This window comes from Podarcis pityusensis (assembly GCF_964106645.2).
Source record: "Podarcis pityusensis genome assembly, chromosome: 16".
NCBI lineage: Eukaryota > Metazoa > Chordata > Lepidosauria > Squamata > Lacertidae > Podarcis > Podarcis pityusensis.
The window spans coordinates 37,796,717-37,820,908 of record NC_138041.1 but is presented as its reverse complement, the minus strand read 5'-3'; the positions used below and the strand labels follow the sequence as shown (position 1 = coordinate 37,820,908).

Genomic DNA, 24,192 nt, shown 5'->3' with positions numbered 1-24,192 from the left:
CACTTGGTATCTGAGACTTTTAACTGGAGATACCACAAACAGCACCTCTGCACATGCTCCACCACTGAACAAGTTCTGCCCCACTAATAGTGAGGTTCCCAGAATACAGGCCAACCATCCCAGCAATATCTGCAACTTTCATCAGCCTTCAAGCCTGGGGTTTCAGCTTTCTATGGCAGAAGTAGCCAACAGGGTGCCCTCAATATGCTGTGGGATTACAACTCCCACCTGTCCCAACCAGCGCAGGTGTTGTGCTCCAACCATATCTTAAGGGCACCACCTTGGCTGCTGCCGCCTTGCCTAGGATTTCAGTGACATACCAGATTGCTCACTGCAATAGTCAAACACAAGGGAAACCAGCCATGTTAAAAGAGGGATGTTCATAAGAGGAACTCAAATTATTAATGTTTATTTCTTTTCTTTTTCTTTAGAGAGCACTGCAGGAAACAAAATTGGCAAAGAATTTGACTTACAAACAGGAAGCCGCCCGTTCCACCCCTCGGCCTTCCAAAGGTTTTCAGCCAGATGCCTGGGGAATATTAAAGACATCATTTGCTCAACATTTTCGCTGACAGGTTTCTGAGCGTCACCAAATTCAGCCGTTTTACCAGCGTAAAAAATAAAATGAAATAAAATTCAAATGCGTAAGACAAGGCAGTCACAAGGCATGCAGTGCTCCCGTGCCATCGACGATCAATTCCGAATCGTCAATTTGAGTTCCTAATGGCCTCGCGATCCAGGCTCCATCCCACAGCCAATTCCCTCGATGTCTCTAATTTGATATCTCATTGAAATGTGCCCTGTGCTCTGCAAAACCATCAAAAGCGAGAGACGGCCGGTGCATGTGCTGTGAATAGAAGACAACGCGCCCTGCCAGACAGGAACCGTAACAGTGGAGGGGAGCAGCTGCCCTCATGCCTTGCTGGAAGCTTCCTCTAGTTGGCCACTGCTAGGATCAGAATCCTGGACTCAATGAGCTCTCAGCTCTCGTCCAGTAAATCAAGTTGTATTTCTATAAAGCAGCCTTCCCTAAGTGGGTGCTCAGGATCACAACCACCATCCTCCCAAGCCACTGGCCACACTGGGCTGACAAGAGGTGTCAGCCTCTGAGGAAGGTTGCTACAAAGCAGAGAGCTCTATCAGCAGCAATTAACCATGATGGCAAATTGGAAGCTCCAGTGCATCACTGATTAGTTGCTGAGAGCGAAGCAATGGAGGAGGGATGTTGCCATCATGCCCTGGATGAATCAGCATCTTGCAGGCTGATGTGGGAAGCAGCATCCTGGAACAGAAGGTGCTTGGGCCGGAGGCAGAAAGGCTTACATCTGTGTGACACCAACCTGGCTGGCTTTTTGTGGGCAGTTAGTTAAAACTGTTTTATTTGTCCGATCATTTGATGAATGATGCGGTGATTTGAGGTTTGGGGGGGGGGGAGGGAGGTGAGCTGCTGTTTCTTACATTTGCAATTCTGGAATATATTTTTAGCAGTGCTTTTGGGTTTTATTGCATTTTAGGGCCTGCTGGTCCCAGGATATGATCGGAAGGAAGATGATACAGCGACCTTGCTGAACCTGAGTATGTAAAAGCCCTCTTCTCAGGGATGGTACTTTTAAGTTTCAAAATGACAGAAAGGCGGGATTATACATATAAATAAATGAATAGAATAAGCCCACAACTTGCACACATGTAACTTGTGTGCATTCAGCTTCGCACACGTGGCAAAACATATTTAACAAATTAAAAAGAGGGAAGTCAAAAAGTGGGTGGGTGTCTGGAAAAACACTTTGGCAATCCCACCCGCCACTGCACCCAATGCGTTTTGACTCTATGCAGTTTCAGCTTTAGGCAATATCCCGGAGTGTAACCCCCAAGTAAATTGCAGGTTTACTGCACTGCAATTGCTTTTCAGTACTGTGAGCCGCCTTGCAAGCTCTATAGCACAAAGACAGGCCATTAATTAGGAAATGCAGTAAACTGCAGAACCAAAGCGGTATCATTAAATATTCCAATATATCATCTACCAAAGGAAAAAAGCCCACCCTAGAAGGCGCTTGGAGGCAATGATTTAATTGATTCTTTCCAGTGGTAAGTTCTGTGATCAATAATTTACAACCCGCCAAAGGTTTTTTCAAATTATTTCTGAACATTATGGGAGGAAATGTATCCACACTGGGGAAGGATAGCTTCCAGAGTTCAAAGTGAAATGTTAAAAGATATTTCAGGGGTTTTTACAAAAAAAAAAATCTATTTACATCCACACCCACACACAAGTGTTGCATTTTTTAGCCGACACCTCTAGCTACTGCTTGATACAGATCAGTTCTCATAGGATTGCCTCCTTAACCCTTTAAAAAAAACCAGCCACTCACTCAATCATCAGCTGAGAGTAAGACTCATAAACGTCACAAGAATGTCTCTTTAGGCCAGACTGACATAATGATGTGGCTAAGTGACACCAGCAGGATCTGGCCTCTGTCACATATGCTTTGGTCAAATCCAGATTAAATTACTGCAACATCCCCTGAATAGCGTTTGGAAGTGTCTGCTGCTGCAAAATGGCCCCTATCATTACCGTATCACTAGAGGCCTGCTTTCTGGAGCACACGATGCCAGCCTTGTTTGAGCTGCACCCGAGACCCATTTGTTACTGAACAGAATTTGAAGGGCTGACAATCACTTCAAAATGTGCTGTGTCAGTGGTGAGCAGTCTGCAGCCCTTGGTCTTATTTCAAAAGCCCAACAGAAGGATCAGTTCAGACCTCTAGCGAATAATAATAATAATAATAATAATAATAATAACAACAACAACAACTTTTCATACTTATGAAGCACTTCAAATTGTTTTATTCCTGTTGTAAACCACCCTGAAAATGAAAATATAATAAATAACTATCCCTGTATGAAGGGACGCGGGTGGCGCTGTGGCGTAAACCACTGAGCCTAGGGCTTGCCGATTGGAAGGTTGGCGGTTCGAACCCCCACAACGAGGTGAGCTCCCGTTCTTCGGTCCCAGCTCCTACCAACCTAGCAGTTCGAAAGCACACCAAAAAGTGCAAGTAGATAAATAGGTACCGCTCCGGCGGGAAGGTAAACAGCGTTTTCGTGCACTGCTCTGGTTCGCCAGAAGTGGCTTAGTCATACTGGCAACATGACCCGAAAAAACTGTCTGTGGACAAACGTTGGCTCCCTCGGCCAATAAAGCGAGATGAGCACCGCAACCCCAGAGTTGTTTGTGACTGGACTTAACTGTCAGGGGTCCTTTACCTTTATCCCTGTATGAGCCCCATATTTTCAAGGTGGGAAGGGCAAGGCCAAGAGGGAGTGGGTAGCCTAAGGCAACTGAGCAAGCTCATGGCACGGGACTCATGCTCTTAACCATTACGCTCTGCCCACCCAAGCCCTTAGTCTATCTCTTCCAAACTCTTCCCAACCCTCAAGATGTGAGAAATTAATCTAGATTCTAGGTCCTAGACGAACATCATCACGTATGATCAGGCTATTAATCAGCATTACAGTCTCAGCGATGTGCTGAGACAATACCAGTCTCCTCCCTCCATTAAAAGAAAGAGAAAATTGGGGTGGGGGCTTTGAACACCAACAATCAAAGTACAGCAAAGGCTGAAGCACATCTTTGCCATTTAAAAAGAAGGTGGAGCAAAGCCAGGCTTGCAGGACACTCTCTCTTTGTGCTGGCAAGAATTGCTTTGTGAATAGCACCAGGAAATCTCCTTCCGCTGCTGGACACGGACACACACACACACTCTTAAGTACTTGAAAGAAAGCCATGTGCCTAAATGGAGTCCATCAAGGAAGTTCAGCTGAAAAGCCAGAGACTCTGTTGCAATATTCTGAACGAAGAAAACGTTACAGGATATGATCTGCACAGGAAGAACCAAGAGGGCTAATCACAACTGCTTGCACATGAGCCCCAAACAATCTGAGTAGGGCTTCCTTCCAATTAGATAAGCTACTTAGTACTCTGTGCTAAAATGTTGTTGTTGTTTTCAATTCTGCACTATCTGTACAGCTGAAGGCATTTTTATTATTCTATAACTAGGTATTATTCTTGAAAATAAATAAAAACATACCCCCCCAAAAAATCTGCTCAATCCAAATTCTGCACGGCATTTGCAAGCAAGCAAAACTGAGTATATTGGTGCGATTTCTCTTATCAGTATAATTTATTCTAGTTTTACCAGTCACTAATGGAGGAAAGAGCTACCGTTAACTAAAATCCTGAGGCTCCTCATCCACTAGAGATCTGATCCAGTCACCTGCCTGGTTTCTGAGATCTCAGCAGGCATTGCCCATACATTGCTAAGCATATAGTCTCATCTTGTACAGTGGTACCTCGGGTTAAGAACTTAATTCGTTCCGGAGGTCCGTTCTTAACCTGAAACTGTTCTCAACCTGAAGCACCACTTTAGCTAATGGGGCCTCCTGCTGCCGCTGAGCCGCCGGAGCATGATTTCTGTTCTCATCCTGAGGCAAAGTTCTTAACCTGAGGTAATACTTCTGGGTTAGCGGAGTCTGTAACCTGAAGCGTATGTAACCTGAGGTACCACTGTATTGTTATGCTGCGATCTTCGAGCGAAGGAGGGAGGAAAGCGGGGTTGCTTTTTAAAATATTTTGTATATTAAAAATGACAGCCAAGATTCCCAGGAAGCTGATACCACATTTTTGCTGCTGTACGTCCTCACAAACAGGACAGCTTATAAGTAGCTTAATCTGCTTTAACATCCAGAAACTTTCCCTCTTCATAAAAGGTTTTCACTTGCTGCCACCATTTTATTCTATTCTTGCCTTTATTCTATTTTTTGTCTTTCAGACAAAAAAAAGGTAAGAAGCATTTCCTTGTCTTTTCCGTTTTTAACACCCACATCTCACCACGGCAAATACAATACTGATCAATCCTTGGAACTGAAAGTTTACAGGCAAGCGAGCCAACGAGTCAGCTTACAGGGTTTTTACTACTATAATATGTCAAGAAAATTCAACTCCATGCTAACTAGTAGTCAACTTGCTATGCAGAGGCATTTTGGGCTTCAGCCTGGGGTGGGGGGCAGACTGTGAAAAACACAGCCACAAGTGGCCTTCAGCTACAGCCTAGAGACAGGACTTGGTGGCAGGAGTGGGCAATATAATGGTATTTTTTCTCTTATCGGTATGAACTCCAGACTGAAATAAAGGTTTCATATTTTTTCACCCTGTAATATATAGAGAATGCACTGCCCAGTTGGCCTTGCAGACCCAGCAGACAGGAAGCAGCACTTTACTGCAAAGTAAAGCCTTTTCTGCAAAGTAAATGGTCATTTCCTGCCTGAAAGGCCTAAGACCCTGCCGCCTCTCAGCTGGTGTGGCAGAGTAAAGGGATTTACTTTGCAGTAAAGTGTTGCTTCCTGTCTGCTGGGTCTGCAAGGCCGTGGCTTTGCTCCTGCTTTTGTTATGCAGGTTTAAGGCACACACTTAAAAGAGTAGACCCAGCACATATCAAAGATCTCTAGGCTGTAGCTGAAGGCCAATTGGAGAGCCAGTGAACTAGGTCACCATGGTGCTCTTGCGGCTGTGCTTTTCACAATCTGCCCCCACCCCACCCCATACTGAAGACCCCTGATCTCACTTGCAGGAGGCCCAACATGCAAAACAGAAATTCAGTGGCTCAGTGAGAAGTCCTCAGCATCTACACACAGTGACTGTGGCTCCATTTGAGAAAACAATGCCTGGGCCAGGGGTGGGCAGAAGCCAGACTGAAGCCTCCCAAAGTGGACCATCAGATGCCTGCTGGTTGTTGGGGATCCTGGACAGAGTACAGTATTTAAGGGCGCTTCCAGGCTGTCAGTGTTTTGCAGGAGATATTCAACTGAAGACCAGAACTTTGGGTCTGCACATTTCAAGGGGACTAAAGTGCTCTATTGCCCTAGCATAGCAGATCAACTTTAAAAAACTAGGACATTTTGCTCTGTGGAAAGTGACAGGGAGATACATTGAAAAGTGTGAGATGAACAAATGATTAACAGGAATATATGTTAACGGCCTGCAAACAAGTAAAATGAATGTTAAATAAAGACAGAGAAGTCTAACCACCACATAAGCTTTGTGCAAGCAAACCGGAATGAATGCTGAAAAACAGGATGCCTGGAGGAGCCTGTAGTCTGATTCAGCACGGCGCTGGTCGCTTTCTTAAGCAACAGTGCATAATTAGGATCATTTGTGCAGATTAGCAGTGCCATTAATATCAGGAGAGCCTAAGGATGCACTCTTGCTTTATAAATTTAAATACACATCAAGAGACAACAAGAATTGTAGTTTAACAAAACGGAAAGGTAGATTGAGCAGAACTAGGCTGCCCATCACAGGGTACATCAGTAAGCATGGCTCCATTCATTCTGTGTTCACCCTCATAACACCCTTCTCATGTTACATAGGTCTCTATTGTTCCAAGTTGTACATACTGGAAACTGAGGCAGAGAGAGAGAGAGGCTTGACCAAGGCCATGCAATGAATCCATGGCGGAGGGGAGACTTGGGGCTGTTCAGATTCAGATTAGATTAATTTATCTTTTGAAAAAACACTAGTTACCCTCCTTTCATGTTTCAAGATTCTCAAGACAAGTCTGAACGAAATAAATATACTTTTTAAAAAAAGGAACAACCAAAACAATGGAATATGGGGTTCTATGGGTTCTCCCAGCAGTCTGTGTGCCATACAAGTAAATTTGGGAGAGATGCAGTGCGCCCTACACACCTGTCTACTACCTGCATGTGATGCATACACTTCAACAGCCCCAAGCACTTGCCCCACCTGTCCTCTGAAGCACGGCAAACTTCTCTGAATTGTGTTGTGTAGAAATTAGCAACAAAGTCCTATCAATTTAACATGGCACCTCTGGAAAATGAGGCAGAAGGGTCACCTCCTGTGTTCCAGTGGGTAGCTCTTTCTCTCAAACACCTCCTAAAAAGGTGGAGCAGGACAGTGTCACCTTCCATGTTTCAACTGGCATGAAAGGCCCACTAGATGACGCAGCTGGGGAAAGCAGGGGGCACCACACACACACAGTGGAGAGGAAGCCCACAAAGCCAAGTGTTGAGGAACCATCAAAACCAAGGGGTGGAGTGTGGCCCTGTGCCAGCTGGCAGGCAGAATTTACAACATCAACCCCCTCCCCAGTCAAACAAAATTTTGCAAAAATGATGTCCTGGGGCAACAGACCTGCAAAGAAGGCCTGGTGGGGATATGACATAAATGACAGGGATAAGCTACGAGGATGCACCATGGGAAATGAGGACTCCAAGCCAGAACGAGAATGAATAGGACTAGTCTAGGTAGAGTGCATTGCAGGGCAAGGAATGCAGCCCACCCATATTCAGTTGAGCAAGGGAGGGAACCAAAAACAGCATCTCATTTCTGCAGCTGCTGGGGTGCTACTGAAAGCTCACCTCACTAACTCACACAAAGTCACGCCTTAGCTCCCCTGAACATTGCCACCAACATGTCATGTCAATGAAGGTTCAAAAGTGCTCATCAAGCTGCCCATGGCCTGCAACTCCTGGGGTTTGGCCAGAATCCCTCCTCTGCCTGAGGATGGCAAAAACCAGGGCTCAAAAAATGGTATTTAACATCAGTTGGGAAGCACCAGGTGGACCCAAGTCTGCTCCTGGTCTCCAGCCTGCTCCAATGCAGCCTGCTGCTCTATCCTAGACCTCAACTGTGCTTCTTCTCTACCCTGCCCCAAAGATTTGGGAGTTGTTTCTCCATCCATGAGGCCACAGACCAACAGGCTATGTTACCTGTCTTTTTCCAGGCATCTTGGTACCTTCTGCGTCTTGCCTTTCAAAAAGAACTGTTATTGCATGAGTGAACAGTCAGATATATTTGAGCATCCTTACCCTCGTTCTATCCTCGATCTCATAGATGTGAAGCTGCATGGGAACGTTAAAACTATGCAGGATGTTTCCACCAAACACCAAGGAATCTACTGGAGTATAGACAGCATGTATCCACCCTAGAAAGGTGGGGAGAAAATGAAAGACATCGGGAAAAGAACACACACCCTGGGAAAAACCATCTGAGAGTGGCAAAGTAAAAAACACTGAAAGGTGAATGGGGCGAAGGATTTAAGGGGAGAGAACAAAATGGGGGGTTTGCGTGATAAACATGTCAGCATGCAGATTCTTTCCTAAAGCTGCATACAACACACAAGAGCACACTAGGATCTTCATGTGCTCAGTCAGAGACTAGGCAGCTGTTGCGTGGTAAGCCCTCCAATCCCCAGGTAAGTATAATAAATGCTGTCTTAAGTAGTGTGTAGTTTCAGTGACCACAGAATGTGCTAAAATTCCCCCAGTCATGGTGTTTTCACTATAAAAACTGAAGGGCCTGTAATATTGTTGTCCATATCCTCAAGGCTTGAACAAAGAACCTCAAAGCTGGAGGCTGTGACTTCGCCTAGTAGGCTACCTAGGAACAGGTGTGTACAGGACCCAAAACCCCCAGACTTCAAGCACAGGACAGAAGAGGAGTGTGCAACATCATTGCCTCCTTTTAGCAGGCAGCATGAAGCCTTGGAGCTAGCCAGAGCTGGGATGCCTATCGGGAGTTTGGCCCTCTGGCCTTACTATGTGAACAGAGCACTACTACCGGCCGGCTTTAGCTCAGAGGCTGGCTCAACACCTTCCCTCCCCAAACTGAGCAGCCAGAGAGGCCTCAGGAACACTGGATTAGAGGCTCACGGGTCTGGAGGATGCATGTAGCACAATCGGGAGGCTGAAACAAACCACACTATTTCAGACCGCAAGGAAGGCACACATTGTTTTTCAATACTTCGCTGCTTCTAAGAACTCCCTGGAAACAGAAAAAAACAGTCCTGCATGCAAGGAGCCAGGCATGCAGCTTTCTCCCAGGCTTGCTACTTTTCTACTTGCAGGAAGCAACAACCTGCTGTAGATCCAGCAATGGTTCAGGTCTGGATCAAGTGACGGCCTTCCACAAATATGTTCTAGTCCCAAAAACATGCAAGGAGAAGGACACGGCTTTGCATTACCTGAAGGAATGAAGAAGGTGTGCCCTTGTTTCAGTTCAATTCTTTGGCATAGCTCCACCCTGTCCCCCAGAAAGATATCACTTTGCTTCCCTGAGAGAACCCATTCCTCATAGAGTTCTAGGTTCTGCAAAGTTGGAGGGATCAGCCAGAAGATCTAGAAATAAAAATGAAAAACTAGAATCAGGGGAATCTCTTCTCATACCCCAATAAACATTTCCTCAGGGTTTCTCATCATTATCCAAGGAGGTGCAGAATAAACATTTTTCACACTTGAATGTTTCCTGCTTCAAGGTTTCCCCCCAAAAGACCCTTGCAAAAGGGCTGTGCCTTGATCAGAAGGACTTCCAGAAATCTCTCTTGGAAATTCTGTTCAGCTTTCCCTTATGGTAATTCTTGGCTAGTTGTATCATGATCCCAGAGTCCTGCCATGACCAGTCAGTGTGCCTACGTCTTGCTGTTGTTGAATGCAATACAACTTTTAGTTTCACTGCTGTATCACTGATATTTCCCCCAATGTATTTTACTGATTGTAAACCACTTTGTGAGATAAGCAACTGGAAAAGCAGTACAGAAGTCTTTAAAAAAAAAAAAAAAACCAATTGGTCTCATGCCAATATTTAGCCCTAGATGGAGTTTACCATCTGATTTGGGCGGCATTTTGTCTTGGCATGCCAGTGGCTCTACCAGCTTCACAATATTCACACCTTTCATGCCTGCTCTAGCCAACAGGTATGTCTGTTTCATGCTGCATACTTGAACCTTTCCCCACACTGTTCTATTGTGTAGCTAGGTACTTTCTTCACCACTTTTTGTGGGCCTTTTTATTTTATTGGCATCCGTCTGTCTCAAGAGACAGGGGGGAAACTGAGGTTTAAGATCACCCAGTGTGTTCCAGATCTACTAGGGGCTTGTGTTGTCCAGTTAATGGTGGAACACAAAAAAATACTGTATGTTCAATGGAGCCTGATATGGCTAAATACGTCTAAACCAGCCTTGCAGAGCTCCTGATGCCAAATCTGCACCCAAGTAATGTACGAGTTTTAGGCAAGCAATTCCCAAGAATTGAAATCAAGTTGAGCGCAACAAGCCAACCGCACTTCTGCTCTGCAGAAGAGATGCTCAACTTCTTCAGTTTTTGACTGAGCGGGATGGAAGACCAGAGCACACTTAAACTGCAGCCCATAAGTCATGACAACCCCAACAGTGGTAAGAAATGGGGCAGAAAAACTGAGTGGCACTTGGCCTCTGAGACCTTGTGATTTGATCTCAAGAAAGGGACCTGCGATTCTAGTTCCAGAACTACCAGCATATCTAAACATTTAGTTGAATCCTAATAAAGGTAAAGGGACCCCTGACCATTTGGTCCAGTCGTGACCGACTCTGGGGTTGCGGCGCTCATCTCGCTTTATTGGCCGAGGGAGCCGCCGTGCAGCTTCCGGGTCATGTGGCCAGCATGACTAAGCCGCTTCTGGCGAACCAGAGCAGCGCACGGAAACGCCGTTTACCTTCCCAGCGGAGTGGTACCTATTTATCTACTTGCACTTTGATGTGCTTTCAAACTGCTAGGTTGGCAGGAGCAGGGACTGAGCAACGGGAGCTCACCCCGTTGCGGGGATTCGAACCGCCGACCTTCTGATCGGCAAGTCCTAGGCTCTGTGGTTTAACCCACAGCACCACCCGCATCCGTGTGTGTCAAAATAAATCACCTGTCCTGAGAGTTGAGAACAGAGAGAGATCCTATTGGAACTAGGTTAACAGAATATATATTTCTCAGTTTCTGAAGCCAAGCACATTCTCTTTCACCAGATATTTGAGAAATGGTGATAGTTGATTATTATTTGTTGGTATTTTGCTTTAATAATGAGTTGTTGGTGTAAAATTATTTATTTTAATGTCATGAGCTGTTTTTTTATAGGTCCCCACAGCCACCCAGGAGAAATTAAGAAGCTGGGAATAAGTGTAATAAATAAACAAATAAGCACATTACAATGCTCCATTTTTGTTTCATAAACCACAGCAAGAAGTTCTTCCTATCTTAGCATTTTCTACTGACCAAAATCTGAGCATAAGCAATTACAAGGATCTGATAAAGAGCATAAAATCAGAGGCTACTGGGCTGCAAATAAGGGCTCTTCCCCCCTTCCCCTCCTCCAAAGGTGTCACATCCACTTACCTTCCCTCCACGGAAGACATGATACCAAACTGAAGTGCCCCCAAAATCAATGTGAAAATCTGTGAAGCATCCTTTCACACTCATCAGACAGTACCTGCAAAGCACATAAACATTTTAAAAAATCCAACCAACCATAGGAAACAAAAGCAATTTCCCACAAATTAATGTTTAGTAGTAACTGCATAAACGGTAAGGGTCTCGCAAGAATACATTCCATTAATCCTCTGAATGGGTTTTAAAACAACTGGATTCTGGAAGAAAAACCCGTCTAGGCAGTTCTGGGTTTCTTAGTGGAATATCTGTGGGGGGACGACGACACAGCCCTCCCCCCCAAAGCGGAGCAATGAAACTGGCTATCTACGTGCACAGCCCTTGGCTCTGTGTTCCAATGTGATTCTTAGCTCTGGGTGGGCAGGAAGAGCTTCTCTTCCAGCTCTTTTCAAATGCGGTTCAATAACAAAGTTTGAAACAGTTCTGCTTGAACCTAAACCAATGTGGATGCTTACTCATGACCAGCGTTGCTTTCGCAAGGGATGGCAAAGACAAGAGTATCAATAGACAAATGAGCTGTGCTTAGCTGCTCCTGTTTTTTATTATCTTCTAAGATTCTGGTCATGAGAGAACGTGAGAAAGGATCCACAGATGGAATTTGCAAAGTACTAAATCCATTCGTTCCCCAATTCACCTTTGTAAGAGTTTGGGAGCAGTTTTACAGCAGGGCGGCTGCAGAGGCACAGAGCGTCCGCCACCCCCACCCCCCAACGGCTCCACTTGATTCTCCAGCCTCCATCCATATCTAATGGCTGAATTACTGCCTCCATTCTTAGGTTTACAAGAGGCACCTTCGCAAAGGCAGGAAATGCACGCCACTTAACCCACTAACCTCTTTTCCTTGTTCCGGTTGCTGGTTCAGGGTTTGTATCCCAGCCTCGTCCTTTTTACATACAGTTATTTCCCCAACCTTCTGCACCAGACTGAGGATGCAGCGCCAAAAAGCAAATCCCCTCTCCAGTCCCCCTCATTCCCCCCCCCCGAAGCCTCCAACAAGCAGTGCTTTCCTCCCCCTTTCATCACATTTCAGGTGCAAGATCTCGACAGTATGCAAGCAGCATGCAAAAGTCCCTCGGTAGGCTGGAAAGAGGCTTACCATGTGCCTCAGGAAGGCTGGCAAATCAGAAAGTCTTGGGATATGGAAGAACCTGCTGCCTAGCAACCCCATCCAGTGCCGGGAGTTGACACGCAATGCTGTCATGAAGACAGTAAATTTGCAGAATTCGGGAAAAGGGAGGGGGAAACTCACCAACCCTCCTTGCACCCCTGCCTTGCAATTAAAATGCTTTCCTTGTACAATTACAAGCCTCATTTGTTTCCCCACTCCAGAATTTCAACTGCACTTTGAAGGCAAGACGGAGATTAATTTTCCTGCTTCATCCAGGGGATATTTTAGACACTTAAATCTTTCCTCCTTGGTGGGGGGAAAGAGGGGGAATAAATATTACAGAATCCCAAAGAAGCTGTTAAGACTCTCAGGCGACAATCCAACACAGAGTTGGACATGCTGAAGCTCAAAATCGGCAGGCTGAAGCAGGCATAACTAGGTTGGACTGTGACCTCCACATACCACTTTTAAAAATTTGAGTCCTTTATTCCTCCACATTTTCTAGATAAACTGTCCTTCTCTATCCCCACTTTATTATTTTACATGACCAGCTGAAATGAAAACCATACTATTCTTTCTTTTGATGTCCATCTACAAGAAAAAGAATGTGTAAACTAACTTTTAACAAAATCAATCACAAGGGACGACTCTTTTAGTTTTCAAATGATTTAAAAGTTACAAACAAGCAACAACCCCAAATTCAAAGCTGTATTATTTTCAATCATCTTAAGGACAAAATTGAAAATGATAAATTAATAAGCTATCCACGTACAATTAATTAATGTAGCCTACAATTCTAACAGCCAAACCTTTTTTAGTGTTGTGTCCGCCAGAAAAGTCCTAGTTCAAATCTTCCATGAACCCTCCAGAGCCGCGATTCTGTATAAACTTATCAGGGAGTAAGTCCCACTGAACGTGCTGCATGGAGCTTAATTCTGAATCGACACCATTAGGATTGCTCTAGAAATGCTATGAGAGTATTAATCCAAGCCTACCTTACAAGGCTATTCTGAGGATTGAGAATGTGAAGCACTGTGAGCACTCAGAAACTACCGTACTTCTCTAAACCCAGACAGGCAGAGAGATCTTTTGAAACCCCACTTGCCACTAGACTTTAACTTAAATGGCCAGAAACGGAATCTGGGGTCTTCTATGTGAAAAGCATGTGCTATACCATTAACCCACAGACCTTTCGGTTTGTTAGCCTGTTTGTGTGGACTGCAACTCGACCATTTCAGTCTGAATGGAATCCTCACAACATTTGAAACTGAAGCAGCGCCAACAAAAGGAGATACCCACATTTCCTTGTTCTGCAACAAGGGAATTTCTTGAGTGTTCCCCTAGCCTCATCCCAAAGCTGAACATCCAGTCTCAAGAATAGCAAATTTCCCCTCACACAGATGGATTAATAAAATATATTTAAAGGGCCTTCAGAAGCCCTTCATTCTCCCTCAGCAACAGAGAGCAAATAAACTACTCTGTCCTGAAATTTCCATTATTAATCTGACGCTCCTCTGTTCGCTATCGGCGGCTGATGAAAGGGTTAGGGATCTGAAAAAGCTCTCATCCGCCATGCAGTCTCTGGCGAAATGCCTTTGCGTTGACCTCTACCGCTTCCTCCCAACATAGCGCTGCAGTCACATGCTCCACTCACAGCAGCTTCTGCTGCGGAGGCTAATCTGACATCCCACTCCAGCCTTGGCAAGCAGGTTTCTCATCACAAAACGGACTTGCCTTTGCTCTGGGAGAAGGAGGCTCAACTTCTCAAAGGGGCTTTTCTCTGCCGCATGAAATTGCTTGAGAGTCCATTTTGGAAAAAAGGAAACTTCCTCAGTTCAACCCACATCTAGGTGAAGCTCTCCCACTGCCTGCAATAGGCTGAGAGCAACGTGTTTAAAATAATGCAGAGCCCTAAGGACTTAAGAAGACATGGGGAGCTGGGGGGGGGGGGAGAGGATAGGCAGAATCATGGGGCTTCCAGCTCCTTGAACTGCAAACTCTTGCAAAAAAATAAATAATGCTTTTTTAAAAAAACTTTTGCAGCCCCAGTAAAAATGCAAGATTTAAATTCCACTGCCCATCCCTTGATAATTTCATTAAATTTCAACAGCCATCTTGCATTTTCTGATGCCATGTATTTTCTGATGCCTCATTTTCTCCCTAGAAAGTTCAGTTTGTGACTTTGCCGTGGACTAGAAAGATGCTCAGCCACTGAGCTGTTGCATTTTGTAATTTCTTTTTTGTTAGGTCAATAAAAATTTGGAAGGTGGTGAACAGTAAGATACAGGGTGGAGTGGGGTTTACTGGGGAATTTTCTGTGCTGCTACTTAGCTGAGGCTGAACTGGAGAGGATTCAGGCAGCATTTGTGTCAACCGCTTTAATTGCACCCAAATTAGAAATAATTGCTGTGTCACTTTGCATACACTCCATTAAAGCACCAAAAAGGCTATCTCTAAGCTTTGTGGGTGTTATTTTCTTCCTGTGTTGTCCCCATAAATGCGTGGGCAGAGATTTCCTTGTCTGATGCTCTTCTAAAGATTGCCTTTATAATTTATTTATTTTTAATCTCCCTGAGAGATGCTATGTACAATTCCTTCGACCATACTGAAGTCTCACTGTGACATGATGAATGTATGCCACAGATTTGCATAACTGCACAAGAAACAGAAACGGAAACCCACAATGCTGTGGAAAATGGGGCACAGAATCGCCACAGGAAATGGATAGGCACAGCAGAAGAAAAGGCACAGGCAACTGCCTTGGACCACACAAACTGGCAACATATGGGATAGCAAGAAATTTCTGTTATACACCCAGCTATTGTATGTACAGTCATACCTCGGGTTGAAGTAGCTTCGGGTTGAGCATTTTCGGGTTGCGCTCTGCGGCGACCCGGAAGTAATGGAGCACGTTACTTCCGGGTTTTGCCGCTCGCGTATGCACAGATACTCAAAATGACGTCATGCGCATGCGCAGAAGTGGCGAATCACGTGCGCGGGTTGCGTTCACTTCAGGATGCAAACGGGATTCCAGAACGGATCCCATTCGCATCCAGAGGTACCACTGTACAATGTTTTAAAACAGTGAAATGTGTCCCTCTTTTGAATTGTGTAAGAACCGATTTCTGTGGTACCATCTCAATTCCCAGGTGTTTCCAGAAGAATTGTTCCTGGCCCACTGTGGCCAAAATCAACCTCATCAGCAAATAATTCCGGACAAGTTCCCAGAAATGCACCAATTCACAGGTAAAATGTAACAACATGTGCAGAAAAATAGGAAAGATAGTGGACACAGATGTGTAAGGGAGCAAAAAGGGAAAAGCAAGGGGGAAGACACAGAACCATCATGGGAAAACCAACACAGAGGGATGAATTGATCAACACCAACTGACAAAGAAACTCCCCGGCAGGTATATGCAGTGGAAAGGAGTGTTTCACATGAGGGACAGAGAGATGCAGAAGGAAAACTGGGCCTGCTACGAGAGAAGTAAAAGCCACACATGTTCAGCCAAACTCCTAGAGAAAGCATGTGCACAAGCAAATAAGCCAATGGACAGACAAACACAATCATTACCCTCCGATCAGTTCCTCGCCTCCGGCTGGAGTTTCAGCCCAGCCTCTGGCCTCTGGCCTTACAAGGCCACCCCTACCTCTGAGATCAGACTATAAAACCACTCCCAATTCCTAGCAGATGGCTCCCTGGTCTCAGTGGGATTTCTTTTTTCCTTTTTTCTTTTGTTCAGGCCAATGAGGAAAGTGTAACTCCTTCCTTCCTTCTAAGAGAGCGCGTCAGGGGGGTTGGAAAAACACAAGTCTAAAATCCAGCATCATAAAACTATGGCAAAACTGCAGAGAGAGGATTTGAGGTTTTGGTTTTTCCCCATAATTAAACATACGTTTGTAGCTGCTCTCTTGGCACTAATATGAGGCATGGAGTATTTATGAGGCGAGAGATGTGATAGGTTCATTTATTAATTGGTTGTGAGGGGCTCAGTTATGGGGGCCCTTACACACACAATGTTTTGCTTCAAGTCTGGGATTCTTCACATGGTTTCTCTGTGCTTATCCTCATGTTCACACACATTTGAAATGCCAGTGGTCTCCCCTCCACGAGCATATAAAAGACACAAATAATCCCACAGGACAGTCAAGAAATTTTGCAGAAGCACTGCCACTTACTATCAGGGTCATTTTTTAATCTTACAAACAAAAACTGGAGGAAATTAGTACTTTCACTGACCCTCACAAACAGAACTGAAACACCAAATTGTTGTTAATCATTAACTACCCTTTAAATTGGAACTTTTCAAGCTAAACAATAACAATATTTTTTTGGGGGGGGGGGGGGAATCACACCAGTACCACAAAAAGGTCTGCTATTAAATAAAACGCGCCTTGTAACATAAAATGTGTTAAACCCGATGCATAACATCTGCCATAGCTAGTTCACCTACACATATAAAGACAGTACAGTCATACCTCGGGTTACAAACGCTTCAGATTGCGCATGTTTAGGTTGCGCACTGCGCCAAACCCGGAAGTACCGGAACAGGTTACTTCCAGTTTTTGGCGTTTTGCGCATAAGCGCTGAATCTTGACCCACGCGTGCGCACTGCGGGTTGCGAACCCTGCGGGTTGTGAACGTGCCTCCCGCGTGGATCACGTTCGCAACCTGAGCGTCCACTGTATCAGATGGGCGCAACACTGTTATTCAAATAGGAGAATGCTCCAGAACAACATATTATGAGCTGTAGCAGTAATTACCACTTACAGAATTGTGTCTCCAACAACAAAATATCTAGAGGGGAAATCATTAACCCCAGAGTGCCGTGTTGAGAGACAGTATATTGAATTCAAATTCCTATTTTGCAGAGAAGTTAACTGTATTTTTTTAGCACCCTGAAGATCTTGGAGGGCCACTTCACACATGACCTGATTGCTACAGGAAATTCCTTCTGATTTCTCACCCCTGCTTTTTGCTGCACCACGCCAGACAGCAACAGTAACACACAGCTTCTCTCTGCGCATGCATTCAGGCTTGCCCTGAATGACTATCTCCACAATAAGATTTGTGCTAATTCGTACATGGACATGGTTTTCATACAAGGACAGTAGACAGGGTCTTCGTCCAACCTACCTGGTATGGTAAGGGTAGAAAGAGGGGCATATTTATGTCGGAACAGGTGCCAAGAGCAACATACACTGATACTTCAGGACAGGGCAAGAAAGCTGAACAAGTGAGCTGATACCACAGCACTGCACTGTCTCCAATCTTGAGGAGGGAAGGGTAACATTTCCAGTACTAGGGTTCCATACTAGCCACTGGCAAGTTCTAGCCCATCATTCCAGGGGGAGCCCATTACCATTATCTAAGCTGCCAACCTAGTGTAGGGGCTGCAGTGTTGAAATAGGGCGTTGAGACTCGGGTTCAAATCCCCTTTCAGCTGTGGAAGCTCACTGGTTGCCCTTGGGCCATTCTGTGCTCTCACCCTAACCTACCTCACAAGGTTGTTGTGAAATTAAAAGCAGGGGTGAATCACCCTTAGCCTCTCTTCAAGGAAACAGTATGATAAAAAGACAAGCAATCGAAAAAGCTAGGCACACACACACCCCCTGCTACTAGTCTGCAGTGAAGGGAAACAAAAAAAATGGTGATTTTGCCTTAACTGCCACAATGAACTGTGAGGCAGCAACAAACTGCCATGAGCAAAACTGTGGATTTCGGCAACCATCAGGTGAGGGGAGTGTGGCCTTTGTTTCTGAACTATCCTGTAGTTCAGAGGGAAAACATGGCAGCATAAATATGATTTAGGGTGGCCAGTTCCACAGTGCAGGATTTAAGGGATGCATAAGTCGATTGAGTTTACTTATATGACGCTTTTCCACAATTAGCTATGCCTGAAGTGTCTTACAGCAAACATTCAAAATATCAAACACAGAGCACTGGAAATACAAATATATGACATACATGTTGGTAAATTCAAAAATGGCAAAAACCAACCATTCAATAAATTCAATTACTACAAAAAAAAAAAAAAAATCCACCTAAGCTTAAGTACAGAAATACAAAGCAAAGCAAGAGTTAACCGACAATAACGTTTCTGGTACAGTGGTACCTCGGGTTAGAGACGCTTCAGGTTACAGACTCCGCTAAGCCAGAAATAGTACCTCGGGTTAAGAACTTTGCTTCAGGATGAGAACAGAAATCGTGCTCCAGCGGCGCAGCAGCAGCAGGAGGCCCCATTAGCTAAAGTGGTGCTTCAGGTTAAGAACAGTTTCAAGTGAAGAACGGACCTCCAGAACGAATTAAGTTCTTAACCCGAGGTACCACTGTACTGGTCTTCCTGCCTCTGCTGCAAAGGACAAGCCCATCTTGCTCAAAGCATATCCTCTCTCCCACCGCTCTTGCCTTTGTTTGGAGAGAAAAAAGAGGTGGGAAGTGGATGGGATGGGGGGGGACACTCCCCACTGAACAACAGCTAACATCCGTACCCCCAGGGTTTGGAGAAAGAGTGTCCTTATTAAGCTCAGCAGCCCCTCTCCCTCCCACAACACACACATGCAAAGGACACTCACACCTCCCTGCCCCCAAATCATAATTTTCAGAACTTTGAAACCAAAAACGTATTTGCTGGCGAATGTGTATGTGCCATCGAATCTAATACACACCTTAATTTTCGCAACGTAATTTGGCCAAAAAAGGTGAGCATTAGATCTGAGTAAATACAGTATGTGGGTCTCTCACTCTCTCTCTGCTGGATTTGATCTTTGCAAAGAGACCTGTGAGGTAGGTTAGGCTAAGGGAGTGAATAGCCTACGGTAAGAGATTATAAAATTATGCCTGGCATGGAGAAAGTGGATAGAGAAAAGTGTTTCTCCCTAACACTAGAACTTGTGAAGCTGAGTTTTTGAAGACTTAGGGCAGATAAAGGAAAGTACTTCTTTGTGCAGCACATAGTTAAACTATGGAACTTGCTCCCCAAGGAGGAAGTGATGACGACCAACCTGGATGGCTTTAAAAAAAAGATTGCACAATAGCACTAATACACCCAGGAACCTCACCAAAATGCTGGAAAGGGTGCACCTCCACAGGCACATACCTCCACATGTGGTGGGAGTGTCCCAAAATCCAACTATTCTGGACAACAGCCATACGAGAAATATGTAAAATAACTAAGAAAGTATTAGACATCACGCCAGAATTGGCCCTACTAAACATATTCCAAGACAACAATGCCCATTTACACCACAAAGCACTCATAACCCACCTACTTTCAGCAGCCAGAAACACCATAACCAGACACTGGAGAGACCTGTCAGGAGTAAGCATGGACCAATGGTACCAAATAGTATGGGAAACAAATTCATGGAGGAGAAGACTATGAACGACTGCCAGCCATGATGTGCTCTGCCTCCACAACTTCGAGAGGGGAGAGAACTCTCTCTCGTGCTCATGTTCTGCTCCACAGGTGTCTGGTTGGCCACTGTGAGAACAGGATACAGGACTAGATGGGCTATCCGCCTGACCCAGTAGGCCCTTCTTATGCTCACGAGCATCATGGCTGAGTGAGAACCTTCTGTGGAGGGATGTGCTAACATGTGAAGAGGTTTTAATCTCCTGTAGCATAGACAAAACATTCTGCATCTACACAATTAAAGACATCTGCCCGGTCAGTGCTGCTACCAGCCCAAGTCCTTTGGATGCACCAGTTTATCAAAACACAGAAAGGAACCTGAATTCACTCTCCATTTGTCCAAGTAATAAGGGTTCATAGGCCTGGGAAACAAAGCCAGTGTTTCCCTCTTTCCAAAGAATGCGGTTTCTGCTGTTTCATATAGGTTTCATATAGGTTTATATACATGTGGTTTAACATAACATGTTCTGTACATATTCAAAACTGCTTTGGAGCAGTCAACCATTTTCATTCAATAAAATCAACAGATGCAGTTTGTAGGCTCTCATGGTGCCTACATTTTTCTCTCACATTTCTACCTTAAAGGGCACACATTGGCGCCACCAGGCAAAGGGCACACCTGCCGTTTACAGCTGATGCCACCATTTAAGGCCTGAGGTGGTGAGACTAGGCCCCAAAAGCACCAGGCAGCAGTTCAGGTGGACCTGTAACAAAATCAGGGATATTCGGGGGGGGGGACCCTCCCTCAACGTTCAACTTGGATTTAAAATCGTAAATAAATTTTAAAAATGACTATATAGCAATTACTAGCAAGTTTAATGAAAGAAAGGGAAGGGGGGGAAGAGAAGAAAAGGAAGAAAGGAAAAATCATGTTCCGCTTGCACTGAAAAACATCAGTCTCTAGCCCAGGGGTGGAGAACCCACAGCCCTTCAGATCTTATCGGAGTTGATTCCCAAAATCCCTAACCTCTGGCTGTGCGGGAATCCAACAACATTTGGAAGGCCCCAGTCCTGCTAGCTGCAAAGATATAAAGGGAAGTGGGAAGGCCTTGTTCTAACCAACTGCTCCCTAAATAGTAACACAGAGTACCAGTAATAACTTTTTAAGCGACCTATATTTATAATCCAGCTGTTCTGCAATGATTCCTTCCCCACTTAGACCATAGGAGTTTTGGCTACGAGCCTGCAAAGATGTCAAGTTATGTACAAACTTTGTAATCCAGGTGTATATTATTATTATTATTTGGAATATTTATAGTATTTATTCCAAACGGGACGATATGGGATTGAGGGGGCAACTCCCATCTCTTGCGGGGGTGCAATTAGTGCCAGCACCGTCCGTTAAGAGTTTGGGTGTAATCTTCGATACCTCCCTTTCTATGGAGGCGCAGATTACAGCTATAACAAAGGCGGCATTTTTTCATCTCCGCCAAGCTAAGCAGTTGGCCCCTTATCTCTCTCGCCCTGACCTAGCCACTGTGATCCATGCGACGGTCACCTCCAGACTGGATTATTGTAACTCGCTCTACGTGGGGCTGCCCTTGAGACTGACCCAGAAACTCCAGCGGGTGCAGAATGCCGCGGCGAGACTCCTTATGGGGTCTTCGCTGCGAGATCACATTCATCCGGTACTATACCAGCTGCACTGGCTCCCGGTGGAGTACAGGATCAGGTTTAAGGTGCTGGTTTTAACCTTTAAAGCCCTATACGGCCTAGGACCCTCGTACCTACGGGACCACCTCTCCTGGTATGCCCCACAGAGAAACCTACGGTCTGCAAATAATAACATCCTCAAGGTCCCAGGCCTCAGAGAGGTTAGGCTGGCCTCAACTAGAGCCAGGGCCTTCTCGGCTGCGGCTCCAATCTGGTGGAATGCTCTGTCACAAGAGACTAGGGCCCTGCGGGACTTGACATCTTTCCGCAGGGCCTGCAAGACAGAGTTGTTCCGCCAGGCCTTTGATCAGGGCGCAGCCTGACTCCCTCCTCTGGCAACCTGCACAGAACTTTGCTTAATTGGTTGCCATCAATTTGATTTAATTAATTTTTATAATGAAATATTTTTAGATTGTGTGATTATTTGATTTTTTGATTATTTGATTGTTGTTAGCCGCCCTGAGCCCGGCTTCGGCTGGGGAGGGCGGGATATAAATAAAATTTTTTATTATTATTATTATTTATTTCATAAGATTCATACGCTGCTTGATTGCGAAAAACAACAACCCTCAAAGCAATTTACAAAAGGATAAAACAAGAAAACAGAGACGAATTCACAGCCATACTTTAAAACATCTGAAGGTTGGAATACTTAATAATAATAAATCTTTATTGCGGTCCAAAGACCCATAGAACAATTTCAGAATAAAATACAGTTAAGACAGCTGTCAGGGAACTGCCATCGGAAGGAAGGGAAGTGAAAGGGCTCACACAGGTTGGGAGAGACTCAGCAGCTGAAGAGGGAACCAGTAGGGGGAGAGGAGCTGAGCTGAGGGAAAGTGAGCTGGAGGGATGGCTCAGAGACACTTCCAGCGAAAACAGTGGGGAGGTTTCAGGACCTCCTGTAGGGACACCCACTCCTCGCCGGAAACTGTCACGCAGAGAGTCCAGAAGACGTGTTTCCGTTAAGGAGCTTTTATGTTGGAAGCGATTCCGAAAGCAACCACTGTCGGAATCTGCCAGCGACTGACGGAGCCATGTTTAAGGGGCTCCGTTACAGACAGAGGTTTGCAAACTTGACCAAACTCTGAGGGACTAGGATTTTACACACAAGCAGCTCATCGTCCCATCACAGCATTCCGACAGTCTCCGTGAGCAGCTTGTGCAGGAGAAGGCATCATGAGCAACCCAGCCGGAACCGGAGAAGCAGGAGCTGGAGCGGGTCCAAGCCTGGAAGAAAGGTACCGGGTGTTGGAGGTCCAGCTAGCGCTGCAGACGGCGAGGCTTGAGGAGAGGAGGGCTCAGGATGCAGACAAAAAGGGGAAAGACACCCAGCTCGTCAGAAAGGTACCAGGATTGGTGCAGAAGTTTGGGGGGGAGCCCAAAGACTATCATGGCTTTCGGACAGAGATGCAATATGCCCTCAATCTGCAGTTTGATGAATTCCCTGACGAGGAATCACGAGTGGCTTTCGTGATTGGGCATCTTGAAAAGGGGGCGAGAGACTGGGTTAGACCCCTGATGGCAGCGAATAGTGACGTCCTAAAGGACACGATGAAGTTCTTTCGCGCCATGGATCTGATGTTTTCCAGCGATATTGAACAGGGAGTGGTCCGCAGACAGTTAATGGCTTGCAAACAGGGGAGCCGATCTGTCCGTGAGTACTGGACTGAGTTCACCATGTTGATCCATAAATTGGGGTGGGATCTATCGGCGGAACCCATTCAAATGCTCTTTGAAGAAGGGCTTTCTTCGGCTGTGAAAGACGAACTTTCCCGGGCGCCCAGGGCGGAGTCTATGGACCAGCTGACCAAATCAGCGCTGACCATAGGAGCGCGCCAGGAGGCGAGAGCATTGGAGAGGCGGGAAGGGAAGGGGGAACGTTGGAAGGAGTTCCGCATTCCAGACATTCCAGAGCCAACTTTCCCGCCGGCAGAGCCGATGGAAATCGGAACAGCGCGCGCGCGCGCAGTTTCAAAGCCCAGTGAGGGGGGAAAGAAGGAGGGAAAAGGCGCCCGGAAATGCTATCTCTGCCAACAGCCAGGTCACTTTGCCAGAGTCTGCCCCCAGAGGAAGGAATGGCAAGGGATGGTAGGAGCTGTGGAGGGAAGAGAGGAAGAAATACCGAAGCAAGTAAAAGCCAACGCCTGGCTGCCACCGTCGGGGCACAGCAGCCAGGCCAAAGAGCAGTGAAAGTGCCCACGCCAGAACCTCCTAAACCCGCCCTAGTGATAGAAGTGGCGCTAGAGCTGCCAAACGGACACCCTCTAAAGATAAAGGCGCTGTTGGACTCAGGCAGCTCCTGCAATTTCATGAGCAAAGAGTTTGCAGCTGAACACCAGATACAGACGATCCCTTTAAGCAACCCCCTGCAGGTGACCACGATCGATGGCAGGGAGCTGTTGGGAGGAGAAGTCAGCTTGCAGACCGTCCCAATGATAATGAAGGTGGCAAGGCACACCGAACTGATAGCGTTTAATGTGGCCACCTTGGGAGGAGCTCCCATTATACTGGGGATGAGCTGGCTAGCGTTACATGATCCGCTGGTGGGCTGGCATCAGAGAGTGGTTTCTTTTGGTTCAGCACATTGCTTAGAACACTGCAAAGAGGGAAAGGGTTTGGCAGGGGCCCAAGCCACCCTAGCAGGGACTGAAGTAACGGAGAACGTGAAGGTACCACGACAATACGCAGATCTCCGCGACGTCTTCAGCGAAAGGGAAGCTGACCAACTACCCCCGCATAGACCCTTTG

The 24,192-nt window shown here is 45.8% G+C and overlaps 2 protein-coding genes across 7 annotated transcripts in view; one reads left to right on the top strand and one right to left on the bottom strand.

Moving 5' to 3' along the window:
* LOC308465401 (uncharacterized protein) overlaps positions 1–24,192 on the top strand; it is a 321,144-nt gene that overhangs the window by 64,793 nt on the left and 232,159 nt on the right. The gene's annotated exons all lie outside the window — the stretch shown is intronic.
* Positions 1–24,192, bottom strand: part of KDM2B (lysine demethylase 2B) — an 88,858-nt gene that overhangs the window by 38,356 nt on the left and 26,310 nt on the right. For 4 of the 5 annotated variants that reach the window (XM_080985059.1, XM_080985058.1, XM_080985061.1 and 1 more), the window contains 3 exons: positions 11,215–11,308; positions 9,042–9,195; positions 7,888–8,003 (listed from right to left, as the gene is read on the bottom strand). In XM_080985059.1, coding sequence (XP_080841185.1) covers positions 7,888–8,003; positions 9,042–9,195; positions 11,215–11,308 — 364 coding nt within the window. Of the gene's footprint in view, positions 1–7,887; positions 8,004–9,041; positions 9,196–11,214; positions 11,309–12,097; positions 12,213–24,192 lie in introns of those variants that run through there. The other variant, XM_080985062.1, reaches the window with a different exon arrangement.